Below are 22794 nucleotides of genomic sequence, written 5' to 3'. Positions count from 1 at the left end.
TTTGGCAGCAGTTCCCCACAAAATACACATAATGTGGCAGCAGTTCCCTACAAAATACACATAATCTGGCAACAGTTCCCCACAAAATACACATAATCTGGCAGCAGTTCCCCACAAAATACACATAATCTAGCAGCAGTTCCCCACAAAATACACATAATCTAGCAGCAGTTCCCCACAAAATACACATAATTTGGCAGCAGTTCCCCACAAAATACACATAATCTAGCAGCAGTTCCTCACAAAATACACATAATCTGGCAGCAGTTCCCCACAAAATACACATAATCTGGCAGCAGCTTCCCACAAAATACACATAATCTGGCAGCAGTTCACCACAAAATACACATAATCTGGCAACAGTTCCCCACAAAATACACATAATCTGGCAGCAGTTCCCCACAAAATAAACATAATCTGGCAGCAGTTCCCCACAAAATACACATAATTTGGCAGCAGTTCCCCACAAAATACACATAATGTGGCAGCAGTTCCCTACAAAATACACATAATCTGGCAACAGTTCCCCACAAAATACACATAATCTGGCAGCAGTTCCCCACAAAATACACATAATCTAGCAGCAGTTCCCCACAAAATACACATAATCTAGCAGCAGTTCCCCACAAAATAAACATAATCTGGCAGCAGTTCCCCACAAAATACACATAATTTGGCAGCAGTTCCCCACAAAATACACATAATGTGGCAGCAGTTCCCTACAAAATACACATAATCTGGCAACAGTTCCCCACAAAATACACATAATCTGGCAGCAGTTCCCCACAAAATAAACATAATCTGGCAGCAGTTCCCCACAAAATACACATAATTTGGCAGCAGTTCCCCACAAAATACACATAATGTGGCAGCAGTTCCCTACAAAATACACATAATCTGGCAACAGTTCCCCACAAAATACACATAATCTGGCAGCAGTTCCCCACAAAATACACATAATCTAGCAGCAGTTCCCCACAAAATACACATAATCTAGCAGCAGTTCCCCACAAAATACACATAATTTGGCAGCAGTTCCCCACAAAATACACATAATCTAGCAGCAGTTCCTCACAAAATACACATAATCTGGCAGCAGTTCCCCACAAAATACACATAATCTGGCAGCAGTTCCCCACAAAATACACATAATCTGGCAGCAGTTCCCCACAAAATACACATAATCTGGCAGCAGTTCCCCACAAAATACACATAATCTGGCAGCAGTTCCCCACAAAATAAACATAATCTGGCAGCAGTTCCCCACAAAATACACATAATCTGGCAGCAGTTCCCCACAAAATAAACATAATCTGGCAGCAGTTCCCCACAAAATACACATAATCTGGCAGCAGCTTCCCACAAAATACACATAATCTGGCAGCAGCTTCCCACAAAATACACATAATCTAGCAGCAGTTCCCCACAAAATACACATAATTTGGCAGCAGTTCCCCACAAAATACACATAATCTGGCAGCAGTTCCCCACAAAATACACATAATCTAGCAGCAGTTCCCCACAAAATAAACAAAATCTGGCAGCAGTTCCCCACAAAATACACATAATCTGGCAGCAGTTCCCCACAAAATACACATAATCTAGCAGCAGTTCCCCACAAAATACACATAATCTGGCAGCAGTTCCCCACAAAATACACATAATCTGGCAGCAGTTCCCCACAAAATACACATAATCTGGCAGCAGTTCCCCACAAAATACACATAATCTGGCAGCAGTTCCCCACAAAATACACATAATCTGGCAGCAGTTCCCCACAAAATACACATAATCTGGCAGCAGTTCCCCACAAAATACACATAATCTGGCAGCAGTTCCCCACAAAATACACATAATCTAGCAGCAGTTCCCCACAAAATACACATAATCTGGCAGCAGTTCCCCACAAAATACACATAATCTGGCAGCAGTTTCCCACAAAATACACATAATCTAGCAGCAGTTCCCCACAAAATACACATAATCTAGCAGCAGTTCCCCACAAAATACACATAATTTGGCAGCAGTTCCCCACAAAATACACATAATGTGGCAGCAGTTCCCTACAAAATACACATAATCTGGCAACAGTTCCCCACAAAATACACATAATCTGGCAGCAGTTCCCCACAAAATACACATAATCTAGCAGCAGTTCCCCACAAAATACACATAATCTAGCAGCAGTTCCCCACAAAATACACATAATTTGGCAGCAGTTCCCCACAAAATACACATAATCTAGCAGCAGTTCCTCACAAAATACACATAATCTGGCAGCAGTTCCCCACAAAATACACATAATCTGGCAGCAGCTTCCCACAAAATACACATAATCTGGCAGCAGTTCACCACAAAATACACATAATCTGGCAACAGTTCCCCACAAAATACACATAATCTGGCAGCAGCTTCCCACAAAATACACATAATCTGGCAGCAGCTCCCCACAAAATACACATAACCTGGCATCAGTTTCCCACAAAATACACATAATCTGTCATCAGTTCCCCACAAAATACACATAATCTGGCAGCAGTTCCCCACAAAATACACATAATCTGGCAGCAGTTCCCCACAAAATACACATAATCTGGCAGCAGTTCCCCACAAAATACACATAATCTGGCAGCAGTTCCCCACAAAATACACATAATCTGGCAGCAGTTCCCCACAAAATACACATAATCTGGCAGCAGCTTCCCACAAAATACACATACCGTATATATATACTCGGGTATAAGATGAGTTTTTGGGCCCAAAAAAGTGGGGGTCTCGGCTTATACTTAAGTCACTACAGTTTAGTAACCCGCCGAGTGCCCCAACTATATGCTCAGTGGGACGTGGCCCCTGAGTGCTCGCTTCGCCAAATGCTAGTGGAGTAATGGTGCTGAATGAATGGTGTGGTGCAGTGCTGTAACGTGGCTACCCCTGACTGTCTCTCTCTCTCTTCCCGCCACCCCTCCCCAGAGCAGAGAGATATACGCTGTGATGTCACAGCACCAGAAATCCAACAGTATAAAACAGGGGTCCCCAAACTTTTTCGGTCAAGGGCCGGGTCAACATACTTCAGACTGCTGGGGGGCCGGAACATACATAAAATGATGTTGAAAAACATTACATTGAATCTAGGTACTGATTCCCCCCAATCATGCCCAGAGGAGAACTCTCAGCAGCAGCCATTCAGTCATGTAGCACCAGAAGAACGTCTTTATGCACCAGACAGTGAAGCATACCCAGGTGACAACCTGCCATCCAGTTGGACAGCAGTGTCACCTGATGCAGAATTGAATTGGAAGCCAGCAAATGACCGCTCGCTGGTTTCTACAGTATGTGGATGGGCGGTGCCAGCACTGCTATTCTATATGCGGGCCAATGACGCAGTGGACCACATCTATTGTGGTCAATCTGTGTTTGGGGGCCAGTGAAAAAGCCTTGGGGGGCCGGAATGAGGCCCGCGGGCCGAAGTTTGAAAGTTTGAGGACCACTGGTATAAATTAAAAAGTATATTGTTCAAAACCCTGTTCAGGGTACTTTAAAGAGAAACTCCAACCAAGAATTGAACTTTATCCCAATCATTAGCTGATACCCCCTTTTACATGAGAAATCTATTCCTTTTCACAACAGAATCATCAGGGGGCGCTGTATGGGTGAGATTGCGGTGAAACCCCTCCCACAAGAAACTCTTGAGTACGTACTCCTGGCAGTTTCCTGTCTGTGAACCTTGCTGCATTGTGGGAAATAGCTGTTTACAGCTGTTTCCAACTGCCAAAAAAGCAAGCAGCAGCTACATCACCTGCCAACAGTAAAAATGGCACCATGTAATAAATGTCAGAATGTAAATCAGGGATTTAAAAGATTTTTACAATGAGCAAACACTGACTAAATCATTTATACATAATTATTGTAAAAACTAAGCACTTTTTTTAATTACATTATCTTCACTGGAGTTCCTCTTTAAGTCTGTTCCCTGTACCTTCTCTGTGCCCACATGTGCCTCTAACGTCCCCTGTCACCTCTGCCCCCACCCCCTTCACCCCGCCACTGTCACCTCTGCCCCCATTTTCTCAGTGTCTCCATCTGTGCCTTCACTGTGTCCCTCTGTAGCACCTCCGATCCCCCTTTGTGCCTCCTTCTGTCCCCCTTAGCCAGGGCTGGATCACAGACAGGTTTGCTTTACAATGTGTAAAATGTGTATGCAGCACTTGCAACTCTCTATATAGTATAGCGTACCACAGCAAAATAGAATTTTACTGAGTTTAAAAAAAAATTCTTTGAATGCGTTTTTTTAAATTGTTTTTCTCAAAAACTATAAGGCCCCATTCACACCTAAAACTGCAAAACGCAGGCGATTACCGCTGGCGTTTTGCGGGAGTAATCACTGAACACTGCAGCGTTTTGGGAGCGATCGTGATGATTAGCGATGTTATGCATGCTAATTGCGATCTCTAATCACTAATCGTCGGCAAAACACTGCATGTTACGCGTTTGCGGATAACGCTAACCGCAAACGCGGCAGTGAGAACACTGCCATAGGCTTACATAGGCTAGCGGTTTTTACAAACTGCTAGCGTCTTGCGCTGAACGGGAATCGCGTGATTCCCGCTCAAGTGTCAATGGGTCCTTAGGTTTATTTGGAAAATTTTCTTTTTAACTTGTTCCCATTTTCGTGCCATTCGTAGCGGCGGGTCGTTGGTAAGTCGGGCGCTCGTAAGTCGGGGACTACCTGTATTACGAAAAGATCTAATCTGGCGTTCCAAATTGGTGCAGATCTTGCAAAACTTTTCTGATAAAATTAATAAACGTATCTGCGGCCAGTCGTTCCACTTTATTATTCCACCGTAAAGCTCATTAATATGCAGAGATAAATGTCCGCGTTCTCGGGTGATTGGTTGTCAGTCGGCTCCAGGGATGTTTATTCTTCTCGATAAACAATTCCGTGTTTATGTTAATGAGTCTTCCTGGACGGACCTCGGGTCATTCAAACGTCAGACACCTGCCAGAGCCGGTCTGACTCTGTGACTCGGAGATGTCCCAATCACTCTGCCGGTGACACTTGATGAGGACAGATCGTCAGCTCTTGTGACAGGTGTCAGCGGCCTTCCTTATCTGAGAATATATTAGGGAAATGGTGTATCAGTGGGCTGTGGATTTCTCCCACTCTGACAGTTTCATACGGTGTAATAATAGGGCTGTTAGTCTATTCTGGGGAGCAGAAGCGGGCTTACTCTCAAAATTATTATTATTATTGATTTATATAGCGCCAACATCTTCCGTGGCGCAGAGTTATACGTGTTTCTAAAGGTATCCTTGCTCTCTGGGATTTGTGGTTCATCTGCAGAAGGGGAAGAGGGTTGAAGTCTAAGTGAGTTTTTATGTGTTACATTATATCAGCCATTTTTTAACCACTTAAGTACCAGCGGTCTCTGCCCCCTTAAAGGAAACATCCAAGCTCGCAAAAAAAAACTAAATCCACTTACCCGGGGCTTCTTCCATCCCCTGGCAGCCGTCCTGTGCTCTCGCCGCAGCTCAAGTGTCTCCCTTTGTCCCGCGCGGCAGAAGCCGACCTGGAGAAGTCGGCTTCCTGGTCGGCTTCTTCTGCGCTCCACGGCGCGAGTCACGTGGTCCGGCCTACATCATTAGCATTATACTGCGCAGGCGCAGTAGTTCTTCCCTTTAAAGAGACTCTGTAATGTCAAAAACATCCCCTGGGGGGTACTCACCTCGGGTGGGGGAAGCCTCCGGATCCTAATGAGGCTTCCCACGCCGTCCTCTGTCCCACGGGGGTCTCGCTGCAGCCCTCTGAACAGCCGGCGACAGAGCCGACTGTCAGTTCAATATTTACCTTTGCTGGCTCCAGCGGGGGCGCTGTGGCTGCTTTTAGCTCCGAAGTAGACGGAAATACCCGATCTCAGTCGGGTCCGCTCTACTGCGCAGGCCCCGGAAACTTGCGCCTGCGCAGTAGAGCAGACCCGACGACGATCGGGCTACTTCGGAGCCGACAGCCGTCAGAGCGCCTGCGCAGGAGTCGGGAAGGTAAATATTGACGTCATCTTTCACGGAGGGCTGCAGCAAGACCCCTGAGGGACGGAGGACGGCGTGGGAAGCCTCATTAGGATCCGGAGGCTTCCCCCCCACCCGAGGTGAGCACCCCCCCAGGGGATTTTTTGATGTTACAGATCCTCTTTAAGGGCCAGAGAACGCTGGTAAAATAACGACGGAATCCCGAGGAATCGCCGTGCATACCTGCCGCAATCGCCATCACCGCTGCACGCCAGGATCCTTCTAACATCCACTCTGCCGTCTCTATGACGGCAGAGTCATGTGAGCCGGTCAGGAGCTGCTTTCATTGGCTCCTCACCCTGCCTATCAATGTAAGCCAATGGAAGCGGCTTACGTTGATAGACACGGCCAGGAGCCAATTAAATTGGATCCTGACCAGCTCACATGACTCTGCCGTCAGACAGGCAGAGCCAGTGAGCTGCGGTGAGAGACATCGGGTTTCAGTGGCGAGATCGGCGGGGAGCAGCAAAAACAGAGCATGCGTGCAGCGGCGTTGATTGAAATCTACGACCTACCAGCGAGGAGCCCACCAAAACATGGCGTACATTTCACTCCTTCTGGTCCTTAAAGTGAAGCAGAGATGAAGCACCCTCATGTATGTTACCATACTGTATATATCAGTGGGAACATTAGAGAAAACACCTACCCTGCTCTCTGCTTCATCTTTCACTACTCAGCCTGCTTGTTATCAGCTCTGATAAAATCCCCGACTGAGCATTCAGTCTGGCTTTGTTTAGGAATCCTTATAAAGATCAGCAGGACAGCCAGGCAACTGGTACTGTTTAAAAGGAAATACATACGGCAGCCTCCACATCTCTCTCAGTTCAATTATCTTTTTATGACATTAAGTCACTAAATACTATGTTTTATTTTTGACGTGATCATGCCATTTTGATACTGTCTGTTTTTGCAGCAGATTCTTTAGATCTGTTCTGTATCTTGCAGTACCCTTACAGAGAAGCCGATCTAAGCAAGATAGTTCTGCATCTGATCCATATAACGGTCAACACCCTTAACGCCCAGTATCACAGCTGTAAGCCGCATGCCACTGCCGGCCCCCTGTACAGCGACAACAGCAACATCAGCCGATACAGCGAGAAGGAGAAAGGTAAGTATTAAATGAGATGAAAAATTAGAAATGACTTATTTAGCTTACATATCCTGTTGTTTTTTTGTGGTCACTGTCAGATTTAGGAGAAATGTGATATAAAAAAAGGAAAAGAATATTTCTGCTGGTTTCCATCCTTACTGTTTCTCTATAATGCCAAAAGTGACATCACTTCTGCATTTTCCCTCCCTACTGCCACAGCTTACTGTAACTCCCACAGCAAAAAAATCACCTAAACAACAGTTCTAGATCACTGCATAAACTCTTGAAAGGGAAGGCGCATTGCCACTATTGGACCTTTTTGAGCTTGCACTCCTTGCCTGATGAAGCGGGTTATACCTGCGAAACGCGTTGCGGAGTGCCAAAATAAATTATTTGCGATTTGAACAATCTCGATTGTCCATCATTTCAGGAGGTAAGTCCACCTGTACTCCTCCTTTTTAGTTGTTTTTAGATCATTTTAACCTGCCTGGCGCCTCTGTCCAAATTTGCACAGTATATAGTCCACCCTGGGTGGAGGGAACTGTCCCCTTCTTTCTATCTACAGAGAGCGACTTCCTAAACCTGAGTGGGGTCTGGTTCTAATGCTCCCCACCTGCATTTCAAGTGTTTGCCTATGTGGTAACCCGTGTTTGTGAGTATATCCACATCTGTTAATTATTTCGCCAACAATTGTTAGACTTACTGCACTATATTGGGCTCTCGGTTTCTCGCGCACGGAATAAACGCTTTTGCACACAATTTCACGCGCGCAAACCTTTACGCGCAATAACTAATGACTTTGCGGGCCAAGGCAGGATATCACATGATAAACATCAGTATCAAGTGATATCACTGCACACAGCACATCACGCGATCCACTTAAAAGTTTAGCGTAGCACCATTGCTGGTTTCAGTACCAAACTTTATCTGCTTAGTTATCACATGAAAAGCGCGCTTAACGCATGAAGCGCAATGCCGTACACGCGATAAAAATTATCACGCTATCGCTAAACTTTTCACGCACAACACGCGCACACAATAGTTTGCGCACGCGTTTGCGTGTGAAAAGCTTTAACACGTGAAAACTGTCTTATCACGCTTTATTGAATTGAGCCAATAGTGTCCTTATCTTAACCGAAATAGGAAGCATTCTGTTATTTGCATGCTGAGATAAGCTTGCTACTGTAGATAAAAAAAAAATGCTCCCTACAATCTCTCAAAAAAATGAAAAAAAAAAAAACCCAAACAAACAAATAATTAAAAAAAAACCTGCATCCCAGCAAGTAGAGATGGGCCGAATGGTTGCAGCCTTCCAGGGGAACTTTGGGTGGTTCGCGTTCGCCGGCGAAGGCGAACTTTTGCGGAAGTTCGGTTCGCCCCCATAATGCTCAATTAGCTAAGACTACTCCTGGGCCTTTCTTGTAGTTGAAGAGATGAGTGAACTGTGACACCACACTTAAAAAAAAAAAAAAAAATCAGCAAACAGAGAAGCTTCCCTATATTGGAGCATTGGATTTGGTAAAGTCTTAAGCCAATGTGTTGTAAGACACAAGTAAGCTTTAGGCTAGCAGGAATGGTTGCATGGCCACCTAGCCTTTCATCCTTCCCAGGCCAGCTAGGCTGGCTTCAGCCTGTAGTGTTGGTGATATAGTGGTGAACATAGCTGCCCTCCAAGCAGTTGACCTGGGTTTGATTCCTGGCCAATGTATGTGAGTGTGCTTTTGACATCCTACAAATCCCTGGAAGACAAGATCCTCCTCCTCCTCCGGAGGAGGAGGAGGAGGGAATTACACTTCCTGACTGATCTATACACATACAATATGTTGTAAAGCAGTTTAGGCCTGCAATTCAACATTCAATGTGATTTCTGACCTTAAAACAGTGGTTTGCAACAAATCTAGGTTTTTTATTGAGACTTTTGACGTGTATCCCACTCAACCATGTCTCCGTCCAGGTATTAGACCACTCGAAACATCTTCTCCATCATTTTTCTAGCCAGCATAGTTTTTTCTAAATTTCCAAGTTCGCCTCTCCATTGAAGTCTATTGCGGTTCGCGAAAGTTTGCGCGAACCGAACTTTCGCCGTAGGTTCGCGAATCGGGTTTGCGAACCTAAAATCGGAGGTTCGGCCCATCTCTACCAGCAAGTTAGACAAAGGCAAAAAAGGGGTTATGTATAGTTTCAGGGCACTCATTTTCTGGCAAGTTTTATTTGTGGATTGTTACAACACCATTGAAGCCTGTGGCACAGTTCACAACACTACTAATCTAGGGGCTGTTCTGGAGAAATTCTAAATCCATGTGATTGAGTAAGTGATGCGAGGGCTGTAGAGTGTTGGAGGAGCAGAGAGGGCAGGTTGGGGGGTATCTCTGGATGAGATGGGAGATGTATGAAGGAGATGGATGGTAGATAGATCTGTATGCCAGGCAGAGCAGTGTAAATTTAATTCTGAGGGACACAGGGAGCCAGTGAGGGTACTTATGAAGAGGGGCAGCTGGAGATGAGCGTAGGGAGGAGTGCATGAGCCTGGCAGCTGCGTTCATAACCGATTCCTGGGGGGCGGAGTCTTATCTGAGGAAGTCCAGAATGGGAGGGTATTGCAGTAATACAGACAGGAGATAATAACAGTCATCTGCCCAGCAGATGGCACTAATTAGCTTTACGCCAGTTCTGCTTGTGGTGCCATCTCCTTGGCAGATGACCTCTCTGATTTGGGGTGGAGTTGCTGCATAGAACTTACCACCTTTGAGGGGCAAAGTAGGTTTACTTGAGTGACGATAATGGGAAGGAAGTGGGGGGTATTCTAGGGATCCCCCTCTAGATGATAAAAGGCTTTACTACTTCCCGTCTAAATTGGGCGTGCTTTGCTTACCCCAGCAGAGGAGGACAGCGTGTTTGATGAGTCTGATATCCACGAGACGCCCACCGGAGCCGGAAATAAGGAGTCCCAGACCTTCTTCGCCCGGTTGAAAAGGATCGGTGGCAGCAAGATGGTGAAATACCAGCCAGTGGACATGAGCGCGCAGAGAAGTACGAATTTTACTCTTGAAACTCATTGGGGACATCAGATTTAGTAGCTGGCCGTGGAGTTCAGTAACCGTAAACAGATTTGTTGCCGTCTCCAGGTACCCACAATCCAAACTTGGTTTGTAACTCCTTGAGACATTAGAGAACAGGTGCCCACACTTTTTCAGCTTGTGAAAATTACAAATTGAAAATTATCTACCAGGTAGAATCTACCTACAGATGCGGGCCACAACTGCATCAGTGATTACCGCAAGCTGTCAGACTATTAGATGCATATTATAGAGTTCTCCTCAGTAAGCCAAGTAGACCATATAGAGCAGGGGTCCCCAAACGTTTTGAGTTGAGGGCCGGGTCAACATACTTCAGACTGCTGGGGGGCTGTAACATACATAAAATGATGTAGAAGTCTTTGCGGGCCAGATAGCGAAGCATATCCAGGTGACAACCTGCAGTCCAATTGGACAGCAGTGTCACCTGATGTGGAATATGATTGGAAGCCAGTGAATTACTGCTTTCTGGCTTCCATGTGGATGGGTGTTGCCAGCACCGCTATTCTATATGCGGACCACCAATATTTAAAGATGTACCTGACCTCATCTATAAGTAATACATTTTGTGTGTGGGGGCCAGTAAAAAAGCCTCAGGGGGCCGCATTCGGTCCGTGGGCCGTAGTTTGAGGACCACTGGTATAGAGTTACAATATCCTGCTTACAATATTATGCTCAGTGTCCAGAAAAATTGTAATCAGCAGTAGCATATATAGTAATGCATCTGTCTGGCTCACCACCTTGCAACATCATAATCCTCTACACTGCAGTGCAAAACTTCAGGACAGCATATTGCACTAAGCTCATCCAAGTCAAAACACAAAGTACGACACGTACATCACTCAGAGGGTAGTGTGGGATCTACCCAGAAGTCCTTTACAATCTACCAATAAATAATGATCTACCTAATGGGTACCAATGCATTAGATTGTAGGCTAGTCCTCAGGTAAAGAAGATGATGGAAAGGAGGGGTTGCAGGAAATTCTAGGTCTTGATCTGTGCTCTAGAGGTGCCATCTAGGGCCCTGTGTCAGCCACTGCATTGGGTAGTATCAACCCCTCTGTGTACTACAGCATAATGGTAACTGTCTATAAGATGTTCTCCCTGCATTCATGTAAAAATGGTGCCAGGAAATTTGGGCACAGGGTGAAGCCGATAAACGTCTCATCCTGCTATTGCAAACTTCCCGATGGCGTTATTTACTATTCCCCTCCAGGCCATTATGGACTCTGGGGTAAGATGCAATTTGGCCAAATTGCATAGCTTTTTTTTTTCAAAATTGTGCTTCGTCTTTTGCCGGTGCCCAAATTACCATCTGAGAGCTGCTATATCGGTAATTCACATTACAGTCTATGGCGGCATCCAACCATCTGGAGCAGCGTTGCTTGCAAATTTTTGGCAAAGTCGTTTGAGTTATTTTTAAATTTTGAGAAATTTTCACGAAAAATAGGCTTGTATTTTAGCGTTTTTTACATAAATGGCGAACATCAATATTTTTACAGCAAAAACGCGATATTTTTACCACAAAAAATTGTTAAAAGCGTGACAAATGCAGAAGTCAATACTTTTACCATAGCAATGTTTACAGCGAAAAAGCTGTCTTTGGATCTAGAAAGTTCGGAAGGAAGCCCGGGAAAGGGGTGTGTGTTTAAGTTAGATGTTTTGATTGTCGGTATTGTCTTTCAAATAGAGCGTACCTTTTCCTGCCTTCCTGTTGGAAGGACAGTAGGTCAATCGGTTGCTGAATATTTTCCTTGAAAATGATATAAAGCTTTATTTGCAAATGAGCTAATTGGTTTTCCATTTGCCCACTTTACTTGTAGGTGAGATAGAGCTAGCGGAATACAGAGAGTCAGGTGACAGCATTCTACGGTGCGTGAGAGAAGAGACCAATCAGAAGAAGCGGTTGCGTTCCCTCAAGCAGAAGTCCCTGGACATCGGCAATACAGACTCTCTGCTGTTCACGCTCGATGAGCATCGGCGTAAGTCTTGCATCGATCGCTGTGATATCGGCCACACCAATACCCAGAAGATGAATGACTATGGGCGATCTAGGCAGAACTCCGCCACAAATCCTGATAATACAGACAGCAACGATGATCCGGCTAATGGAGAGAGTTGCCAGGAGTTGGTCAGGAGGCCCGTTATACCCGAGGTGAGGTTAAGTTGCATGGAGACCTTTGAGATCAAGGTGGACTCCCCAGTAAAGCCTCCATCACCAAGAGAAGACTTAGACCTCATAGATTTGTCTTCAGACTCCACTTCAGGGCCAGAAAAACAGTCAGTTTTATCTACATCGGACAGCGACTCTTTGGTCTTTGAGCCGCTGCCACCTCTGAGGATAGTCGAGAGTGATGATGAAGAATTCCAGCTTCTAAGCAGTGACATCGTGGTCTCGACATCTTCAACTCCCATCAGTGCCTCAGTACTTAGCCTTAGCATGATGCCCCTGGTACATGTGAGTGTAGAAGATTGTTCAAAGAGCTTCAGTGCCAAGGATTTCAGCTATAATCCATCTTTGGAAGGCCCGGATTTCCCTTCTCTAGATGATCATAAGGACTTTGAAGAGCTGGAGAAGCCAGGAGAAGCCCTCGAGGCCTCCAGCGGTAGCCCACTCACTCTTAAGCAGAAGCGAGACCAGCTGCGCAAGTCTTGCGCTCTCACCGACATGTCGGTGGATGACACCTTTGAAGACGCCGTGGAGGAGATAAAGTCCCCCGAGAAGGCAGTCCACCTTATTGTGCCGGAGGATGGCGAAAATCAGACGGATAGCGACAAGCCCGACGCCAGCACGGAATCTGACGCAGAGCAGAATCCGGAACAGAAGGAAGAGGTGGAAGAATCTGAGTTTAAGATACAAATAGTCCCCAGGCAGAGGAAGCAGAGGAAGATCGCGGTGAGCGCAATCCAGAGGGAATACCTGGACATAACCTTCAACATCTTGGACAAGCTGGGAGAGAAAGATGCAGGTGGGTCCTGATTTAACTATTAAACTACGTTTAAGGTTTCTATTCTTTTTTTATATCAAAGTGGATGTATACCTCCCTGTAGGCCAGCTGCAAAAACACTTATAGGACCACTATCGAGAGCAATTGTAAAATGTAAAATACATGTAAAACACATACCAATAAGAAGTACATCGTTTCCAGAGTAAAATGAGCCATAAATTACTTTTCTCCTATGTTGCTGTCACTTACAGAAGGTAGCAGAAATCTGACAGAACTGACAGGTTTTGGAATAGTCCGTCTCCTCTCGTCCACCCTCCGAAGCTACTTCCTGATCAGAAGGGGTCGGTGAAGACTGCGCAGGCAGTGGCGTAGCTAAGGAGCTGTGGGCCCTGATGCAAGTTTTACATTGGTGCCCCCCCAAGCACTCTATACATAACAATTGATACGGCGCACCAAAACCTGCCAATGACAACTACAGTGTCAGAGGTGCAAGAAGGGGACGGGAAGCAGTTTGTTAATGATTACCACTATTTAACGTATCTATAGAAGTGATTATTATGAGCACAGGACCAATAGAGAGCTAATACTACAGTTGAGGGAGGGCCCCCTCTGGCCCAAGGGCCCCGATGCGGTCGCTACCTCTGCACCCCCTATTGCTACGTCCCTGTGCGCAGGTGCTGCCCGGCGATGTGTGTCCTTGATGGCGTGCTCACGGCCGGGAACGCCCTGCGCATGCGCACTAGGTAGTTGTGACTGCGCCGTCTTCAACTTCCCATCCAGGAAGTAGCTTTGGAGGGTCAGTGCACAAAAATGGAGGGCGATGGAGGAGAACGTGGGGAGTGGTGGGCATGAGGAGAGCCCACCACACATGCCTGCCCCCTCCGCTACCCCCCCCCCCCATCCTATAAAGCAGGGGTAGGGAACCTTTGGCTCAGGAGCCCGATGTGGTTCTCTTGATGGCAACATCTGGCTCACAGACATATCAGTAGGGGTTGATTCACTAAGCTACACTGCTCAAGCAGCGCCGCTTAGTGTGACGGCACAAGTAAAAGGCACGTTACTGCTGTAGCATGCACTACTTACTCGCACTCCCCCCAAAACTAACGGCCGCTACAGTTCTCCCACCCTGGACCCTGTCAGGTCCAGTGACTTTGTAGGACGAGATCCCCGCAATTTGATTGACCCAATAGGCTGTCTGTCACTTGACAGGCAGCCTATTGAGCCAAAGTGCGGGGATCTCGTCCTACAGAGTGAATCAACCCCCAAGTCAGCTAGCTAATTGTACAAGCTGTTAGTAGGTATTTCTCCTGTCTGGCTTTCGGGGAAATTGCTGATGTTGCTGAAACCCAAGAGAAGCTGAAGACGTATCTGACCGGCAGATCAACTGTATACACATCACCATGGCAACAGGGACGTGAGCCCTCTGCTGCGCATGCACACTGTCCCAGTTTGAAACATATTGTATGGCTCTCATAGAATTACATTTTAAAATATGTGGCGTTTATGGCTCTCTCAGCCAAAAAGGTTCCGGACCCCTGCTTTAAAGAGTACCTAAAGTGTAATTGACAGAGCTTGTAATGACAGGCTCTGTCTGCATGATTGAATTGAGGATGGGGGGGGGGGGTCTACAAGGTGAAATACTCACCTGTCCTGACGTCCTCCATCCAGGCAGGTGATCGCTCCGCCTCCCTCCCGGAACGGGCCCTGGTGATTTTTTTTTTTGAAAACGCCGACAGGGCTCTGTGCAAGCCCACCTCAGCAGCCACCAATCAGGATGCAGCTGCCATGGCTGAAGTAGCCACCTTCAGGTGCTTCCAGGTCCGTGCATATTTACAACCTTTCGGTTCGAATATTGCAGAAAATAAATGACATTTGCTCGGCAGGGCCGGTTTAAGCAACAATGGGGCCCCAGGGCAAAATAAACCTGGGGGGCCCCTCCAACATATACCCCCGAACAAAAATCGGCATTAGGGGACTTTTTTTGCAGCTGGTATAACAGGGTGTGAAGTCCCAATCAGTCGGAGCTCCACATTCTGGCTATCCCAGCCTGCATGGGGGACAAGGGGTTAAAAAGTTTCAAAAGGGGGGACCCCACATAATTTAAAAAAAAAAAAAAATTCCCACACTCTAAACATAAAAAAAAAAATTGGGAAAATAGGAAAAAATGCCAGGGATCTTCATACAGCCATATTGCGGCTGTATAGCGATCCCTGACCAAAGCGCTGCGGCTGCGTATGGACCCCCTGGAAACCCCGTCAGGAAATTTATTGCGCTTTCGTTTGATGCATGTAAAATTACACTACCGTTAGGTTTGCTACTAAAAGTGACATTTACCGCATTTAAAAGTATACTTTTTTCCTTCAAAACTTTAAAATCGATTTTCTCAAAAACTATAAGGTCTTTTTGAAAAATTGTTTTTTCCTCTTATTCCTAATGATCTCCTTAACATATCTTGCAAATTTAGGGTTTCTAGCATTTAAGATGGATTTGCTATTAACCATTAAAGTCGGCAGGTTTTTAAATGTGTATTTTTTTTTTCCCTTTGAAACTTTAAAATCGATTTTCTCAAAAACTATAAGGCCGATTTGAAAATTTTTTTTTCCTGTTGTAGCCACTGGGGGCCCCTACAAGCTCTGGGGCCCTGGGGCAGCTGCCTCCTTTGCCTTAATGGTAGCGCCGGCCCTGTTGCTCGGTCGTCATGATGATTTCTCAGCTTTCAGGTCCCTGCATTTTTACAATCTTCGGTTAGTGAACAGAATCATGGAAGCAACAAACATGAGCAGTAGAAAGTAGAGGGGCCTGGCATGCTGGGGTCCATAGGATTGCAAAGAGTTGGACTCAAACACATAGTTAGGCCCCTAAAGGCTCCGGTTCACCCACAAATTTTTGAATCCTCTGCAATGAAGAAGCGCTTTCAAGGGTACAAAAACAGAAAACAGAAAACACTGGTTAAAGTGACACTGAAGGAAAAAAAAAGTTATGATATAACTAGCTGACCTAAGCTCGTTTGAAAATGGGCTCTAGGTCTGTCACCAATGCGCGCGCGCTCCCGCCTTGCGTCCTGTCCCAACGGCTGTCAGCGCTTGACAAGCGCAGTAGCGCAAAAGCACTGACACAGGGACAGGACGCATGGATACTTGAACTTTATATATGTAGATGAATTGGTTGTGTAGTATGGATAATTACTAGAATATTAGACGCAAAGAAAATACTCTCATATTTTTATTTTCAGTTATATCGTTTTATTAATAACATTGCATCATTCTCTAATATTTGCAGTTTACACACTACTCAGCATTCTAAAGGATTTTACAGAGCAGGCTAGTGAACTTTTGACCTGTCCTCTGCAGAAGAAAAATCAATACAATGGCCTCAATTCACTAAGATCATGCTGGAGATAATAAGGCAAGAGAAAACTTGCCACCATGCAGTGAGAGAGTTATCTTATCTCTTCATTCCTTAAGTTACCTACTCTGTAGTTAAGTTACCTCCTCTGTAGTTATTTTCACACGCAGTTAATTAACAGCCTGTCTTTAGAATTCTGGAGTTATTTTAAGGATAGAAGAGTTAACTTTAGGTTTGCCTGAGGAAGAAAGTTTCCTGAATACGACATGCCTCAACACCATGGTGATAGCTCTAGAAACGTTATTAAAGACAGGAGATAAGCTTAGTGAATTGAGGCCAATGACAGTTGAGATAACAAGCTTCAGAAGACAGAGCTCTCTGAGACGTGGAGGTCAATGGCTCCTTTTCATAGATAACAACTCGAGTTTCTTAACTCTTCCTGTACTGGAAACAATATTAGACTTATGTCTCTGCTCCTAATGTTTTATTTCTTAGCTGTACTGCACATACAAATCATTATGTCATAATTATTTTTTCGCTTCAGTGTCTCTTTAATGCAGCGTTATTTTCCTGTGGATATCACCATCGGCGGATCCTCCAAATGAACCCACAAATGTTTGCAGTGGTGATTCGGGTCCCCTTTCATAAATAATTGTACAATTTGTGTTTCCAGAGTCAGATTCTAAAGCACTGTCCATCCTGGAGATGCCGCGACTCGAATCGTCCTCCGCGCCGACGCTGGAAGCCGGGATTCCCGAGCCAATGAGCCGCTCCTCTCTCGCAAGTATGTGCGCTGCCTTATCCCTTTCAATCGCTACAACACCTGAACCATGGCGGTGAATCATGCAGGGATGTTCTGGGAACCTGAAGTAGCAATATTTACCACAAAGAAAATATTATTTGATGGAAAAAGCAGTAAAATGATGCTTTAGGGTGCATACGCACATCCAATTTTTATTGGCCAATGACTGGCCAATTTTCCCTTCTCCATGTAGCATAATGGCCAATAGATTTTGAGTACTATGAACAGATTGCGTAGATAAGCTATCCTACTACATGGAAGTGGTCAAATTGGTCAATCATTTATCAATAAAAATTGGATGTGTGTACTCACCCTTAAAGCCTGGTAGATTCATTCAATTACGATTGGCCAATAACTGACCAATTTTACCACCTCTCTGTAATATGAGGGTTTACCTGCATAATCTGCTCATAATATTCAATATCTGTTGGCCTTATATACGGAGGTGGGAATGCGTTGTCTGGATGTGTTTTTTAAACATGCTTTTCCATGCAGTTTTTGTGCATTTTTTCACATGTTGCATCCATATCCTATTATGCGATTCTACATAAGGCGATAGCCATCTCTGCGTATTCCTTCCAAATAAGGCATGCGAAATACGCATACGCCTAACTACAAATGTGTTTTCCATGGAAATAATTCCCACCCGAAAAGCAAACACATCCGGAAAATTGCTGTACACAGTCTTTTTTTTACGCGTGCAAAATTTGCATAACATGGAAACTATCCCATATACTTTCATGCATTGCTTTCTAATGCAAATTTGCATGGGCAAAAAATACTCAAATATATGCAGTGGCCCTAAGATGGTCGGTGACTAAAATACCTGGCTGGCTCCTGTAGTTCCATCTGTTGTTCAGATTGTAGAGTTTTAGATGTCCAGACTCCTCCCCTGTCCCATCATCGCTCACCTGGGGCAGCCAAGGAGGAAGGGGGCACAAGTCAGTCTTTCCCTGTCGACTCGGCACAGATCACGGCGGCTGTGATGATGCGCAGTAATGTCACGCCGGCCGCCGTGATGAGGCATATGGATGTTTCCTTTTAAACAATACCAGTTGCCTGGCAGTCCTGCTGATCTAGTTGGCTGCACTAGTGGCTGAATCACAGACCTGAAACAAGCATGCAGCTAATCCAGTCTTACTTCAGTCAGAGCACCTGCTCTGCATGCTTGTTCAGGGGCTGTGACTGAAAGTATTAGAGACACAGGATCAGTGGGAGAGTCAGGCAACTGGTATTATTTTAAAAGGAAAAATCCATATCCTTCTCAGTTTAGGTTCCCTTTAATCTCTAAGGAGCAGAGGGAGGAGGTGGGTTGAGTGACTTTGCGCTCAGCAGTAGTGGTGGTCAGTGAGATGCTAATAATTGGATTTCCTACTAATTTAATGTGAATTAAGGAGCCTATGTGGCTATATTGACTATTGTTTGTAAAAATTAAGCCAAGGATGTTGAAGGATCTCTCTGCCATTGTGGCATCACAGGAATGTGTACTGGATTGCACCTTTTCTTCTTCTACAGTGATGAAGTCTGGACTATAGCTGGCCAATGAAATGCTAATAATTGCTGTTTGCATGCAAATATAATGCAAATTGTAGGAAGCTCGGAGTTGGGCCAATCGGATGCACTTCCTGTAGATATTGGTTGGCCTAGTTGCAAGCTGCATACAATTAGTCTTGAATAGGTATGCAGTGTGGAATTTTAGACAGAGGCGTTGCTATGGGGGGGGCAAGAAGGGACACATATCCCTGGGTGCAGCAGTGTGAGGGCGCTCAGCGCAACCACCATATCCCCATGTGCGTGAGAGGTGACTCGCTAGCCTCCCAAAGCGCTCCCGCTTCCCTCCCTCCCTCTGCAGAGAATTGCATTAACAGCAGAAGACTCGTCTGCTTCGTCATTCCAACAATGACATCATCTCTCCTCTGCAGCACGCTCAGTGTCCTCTCCATGGCAACAGTGGCGTCACGTGAAAAGAGACGGTACTGTTACCAAGGAGAACACACTTGGCGCACTGCAGAAGTCTGTGAGTCTTCTGCTGTTATTAACACATCTCCAAAAGGGTGCATATCTGGCTGTCTAAAGTGGTTCACCTCTGGCTATGTAAAGGGGTACACATTTGGCTATTTATAGAGGGAGCATATTTGGCATCTAAACAGCATTTGCACATTTGGCTCCATCGATGACTTTGATGCGTGACCACGCCCACATTTATGCCAAGATATTGACCATATCTTGTCTTGACAGTTATAGTCCAGCAAACGGGTTTGCTTTGCTTCAAGCTATTCAGAGTACATCAGAAATTCCATTTTTGAAAGTTAAATGCAAAGTACAAAAATGTATTGAATTGACATTTGTCCTCAAAAATATGGCTGGACAGACCTTCAAAGAGTGGGGCCAGTCTTCCCTTTCATACAACTGTGGTACTGACAGAAAGTTATAAAGATACACATGCAAAAGTAAAAACTTTCTGAATGTCAACACTGTATATAATAATACTATTCTGAAGGAATGGCGCTGAGTCATTGGGAGTGGCCTGAGAACCATTAGGTGTGGACGACCTGCTGTGTTTCCTGGTCACAGACCTGCTTCATCAGACGACAATAACCAAGCCAACTGAGGCCAGTAAAAATAAGGAAAACAGTAGACAATTGGACTCAATTCACTAAGCTTATCTCCTGTCTTTAATAACGTTTCTAGAGTTATCACCATGGTGATGAGGCATGTAGTATTCAGGAAACATTTTACCTCAGATAAACCTAAAGTTAACTCTTCTGTCTTTAAGTTAACTCTTCAATCCTTAAAATAACTCCAGAGTTAAAGACAGGCTTAAAGACAAGCCATTGGCCTCAATTCACTAAGATCATGCTGGAGATAATAAAGCAAGAGAAAACTGACCACCGCACAGTAAGAGAGTTATCTTATCTCTTCATTCCTTAAGTTACCTCCTCTGTAGTTAATTTACCTCCTCTGTAGTTAGTTTCACACGCAGTCCACGCAGTTAATAAACAGCCTGTCTTTAACTCTGGAGTTATTTTAAGGATTGAAGAGTTAACTTAAAGACAGAAGAGTTAACTTTAGGTTTGCCTGAGGTAAAATGTTTCCTGAATACTACATGCCTCATCGCCATGGTGACCACTCTAGGAACGTTATTAAAGACAGGAGATAAGCTTAGTGAATTGAGGCCAATAATTGTATGGGATTGGCTGTGCTAGATAAATAAGGAAAGGGGAGTCAGGAAGAGAAAAGAAAAAAGGGGAGCAGAAAGAAAAAAGTGGGCAAAGTATAATGGAGAGAAGAGAAAAGAAAAAGGAGAAAGAAAAGAATGCGGGGCAGGGGAGCAGAAAGAAAAAGTGGAGGTGGAGGGGAAGGTGAGTCAGAAAGAGAAAACAAAAAAGGGGAAGGGGGCAGCAGAAGGTGAAATGAAACGGTGTGCGTGGGTGGAGCGGGGGTTTGGGGAGAATAATTGGGAAGAAAAGAAAAAGGGGGAGGAAATGCAGAAAGGGACATTAAAAGTGGGTGAGGATTGGAAATGTAAAAAGAAAAAGGGAGAAATGATGGAAGGGAACGGAGGATCAAAAAGAGAATAGAAAAAAAGAAGATGGGGAAGAGGAGAGCAGAGAGGCGAAGGAGGTGGACATCGTTGGGAGGGTGGGGGAGGGAATGTTTCCAATGTTTCCATTTTTCCAATGTTTTGTCAAAAGTTGGGAGCCCACTCTACTTTATCATGGTTGTAATTCGATGGGAAGGGGAAAAACAAAAAACAAGCATTGTATTGCAGGCTGTGGAACGACACACACTATCCTATAGGAACCGCCGTAATATATTACTACTCTTATTTATGTTCACGAAGCACAATATAGACAGATGAAACGGGGCTCTCTGGGGGCGGTGACTATGGCACAACTCATGAAGAGGCAGCTGGAACACCAGTCCAGTGCACCCCACAATATCACTACCTGGGATCCTGGTAGGTGGAGCCACCCCTCCCCCTGTAACCCCACCCCTCTCTCAGCTTCTACCATCGCACCCACCTAGCAAAGGGGTAGAACCATCAGTCCAGGGCGGGGCTTTCAAACATCGTGCTGGTACAGTTTTCATATTTCGCTTTTCACATTGAAAGGTTTTCGTGAAACATTCGTGCTTTTTTCTACGAAGAAAGTTCAGAATTTTCAGAAGCTGAACAAGAACTCTAGTCAAAACAAAAAAGGCAAAAATGCTAATTAAAATTATTATAACCAAACCCACAGAGGTGTCTTTTACCGATGGGTCGAAATCCTGCGGCCAACTGAACAGAGATGAACAGTGCAACGGCCCTTATCTAATTCACTTTTTCTCATAGGTTTCCTCTTAGGAGATATCTTCATCTGTTTAAATTAATTTTTCAGCATTCTGCGATTAAAAAAAGGTAGCAAAAAGTAAGTGAAAATGTACTGTCAAAATTATGCTGAGTATGTTCTTGTTTGCTGGTGGCTTAAGGGCCCACTCACACTTGAAAGCGCAAAACGCCGGTGATTACCGCCGGCGTTTTGCAGGAGTGATTTTTCAGTGGAAAAATCACTGAACACTGCAGCTATTTTTCTGCGATCGCGTTTAGCGCTTCTATAGCACTGAAACGCGATCGCCGGGAAATCGCCAGATTTGGTGCAGGCGACGCGTTTGTGTTTCGCGATTTTGGGCAATTTGTGGCGATTACCGCAAATCACCCAAGTAAGAACAGGCCCGTAGGGTTTAATTACATTAGCGCTTTCAAAAGCGCTAGTGTTTGAGCGTTTTGCCGAAATCGCCGGCAAAACGCTCAAGTGTGAATGGGCCCTTAGTGGCATTTTATAAGGGCCCATATGCAATTAACTTTTTCCCCTGAGCTATCATCTAGGAGATACATTTCATATTCTTTTTTAAAATAATTCTTACGCATTTTAGAATTGAAAAAGTACCCAAAAATTGATAAGAAAAAGTACTATCAAAATTAATTTGAGTATTTTCTTGTTAGCTGGTGGTTTAAAAAGCGTTTTATGACATGAGCCTGTTTTTTTTTTCTAGGAGATAATTTTTCATCTTCTGTTCAAAATAACTTTTCAGCATTTCACAATTAAAAAAGTACCAAAAGTAATAGAAGAAAATAGAATAAAAGTACTATCAAAATGATTTTGTGTATTTTCTTGCTTGCTGGAGGTCTAAAGGACATTTTATTGACAATGGAGTGAAAATATCAACTATGGAGAAAAAGTGAATTGCACATGGGCTAAGGGGTAACTTTTTCTCCTGCGTTTTCACCTAGGAGATAATTTTTCATCTTAGATTTAGAATAACTTTTCAGCACTTTGCAATGGAAAAAGTAACACAAGGGCCTCGATTCCTAAAGCATTACCTCATGCGGTAATGCTGAAAACAGCAGACTTTCCCGACCACTTAGCAAAGTGTCAATTCATAAAGGCTGTTACCGCATGAAAAGCTGACATTACCGACCAGGGAGATAAA

The 22794-nt window shown here is 44.7% G+C and overlaps 1 protein-coding gene and 1 long non-coding RNA gene across 7 annotated transcripts in view; one reads left to right on the top strand and one right to left on the bottom strand.

The window, feature by feature from the left end:
- UNC79 (unc-79 homolog, NALCN channel complex subunit) overlaps positions 1–22794 on the top strand; it is a 282366-nt gene that overhangs the window by 156354 nt on the left and 103218 nt on the right. For 4 of the 6 annotated variants that reach the window (XR_011024177.1, XM_068254657.1, XM_068254656.1 and 1 more), the window contains 5 exons: positions 7009–7171; positions 10031–10183; positions 12051–13196; positions 17194–17304; positions 21167–21283. Coding sequence is in view for 5 of the 6 variants with exons in the window: in XM_068254657.1 (XP_068110758.1) it covers positions 7009–7171; positions 10031–10183; positions 12051–13196; positions 17194–17304; positions 21167–21283 (1690 nt within the window). In the remaining variant the exon portion in view is untranslated. The remainder of the gene's footprint in view (positions 1–7008; positions 7172–10030; positions 10184–12050; positions 13197–17193; positions 17305–21166; positions 21284–22794) is intronic. The other 2 variants (XM_068254659.1, XM_068254655.1) reach the window with 2 other exon arrangements.
- LOC137533330 (uncharacterized) lies at positions 17090–21693 on the bottom strand. Its single transcript, XR_011024178.1, has 3 exons — positions 21562–21693; positions 21348–21463; positions 17090–17384 (listed from the first exon to the last, which is right to left on the bottom strand). It is a non-coding gene; the product is annotated as an uncharacterized lncRNA (long non-coding RNA).

The sequence above is a fragment of the Hyperolius riggenbachi genome, chromosome 9 (genome assembly GCF_040937935.1).
Source record: "Hyperolius riggenbachi isolate aHypRig1 chromosome 9, aHypRig1.pri, whole genome shotgun sequence".
Taxonomy (NCBI): Eukaryota; Metazoa; Chordata; class Amphibia; order Anura; family Hyperoliidae; genus Hyperolius; species Hyperolius riggenbachi.
This window is presented reverse-complemented; position numbering and strand designations above follow the sequence as displayed.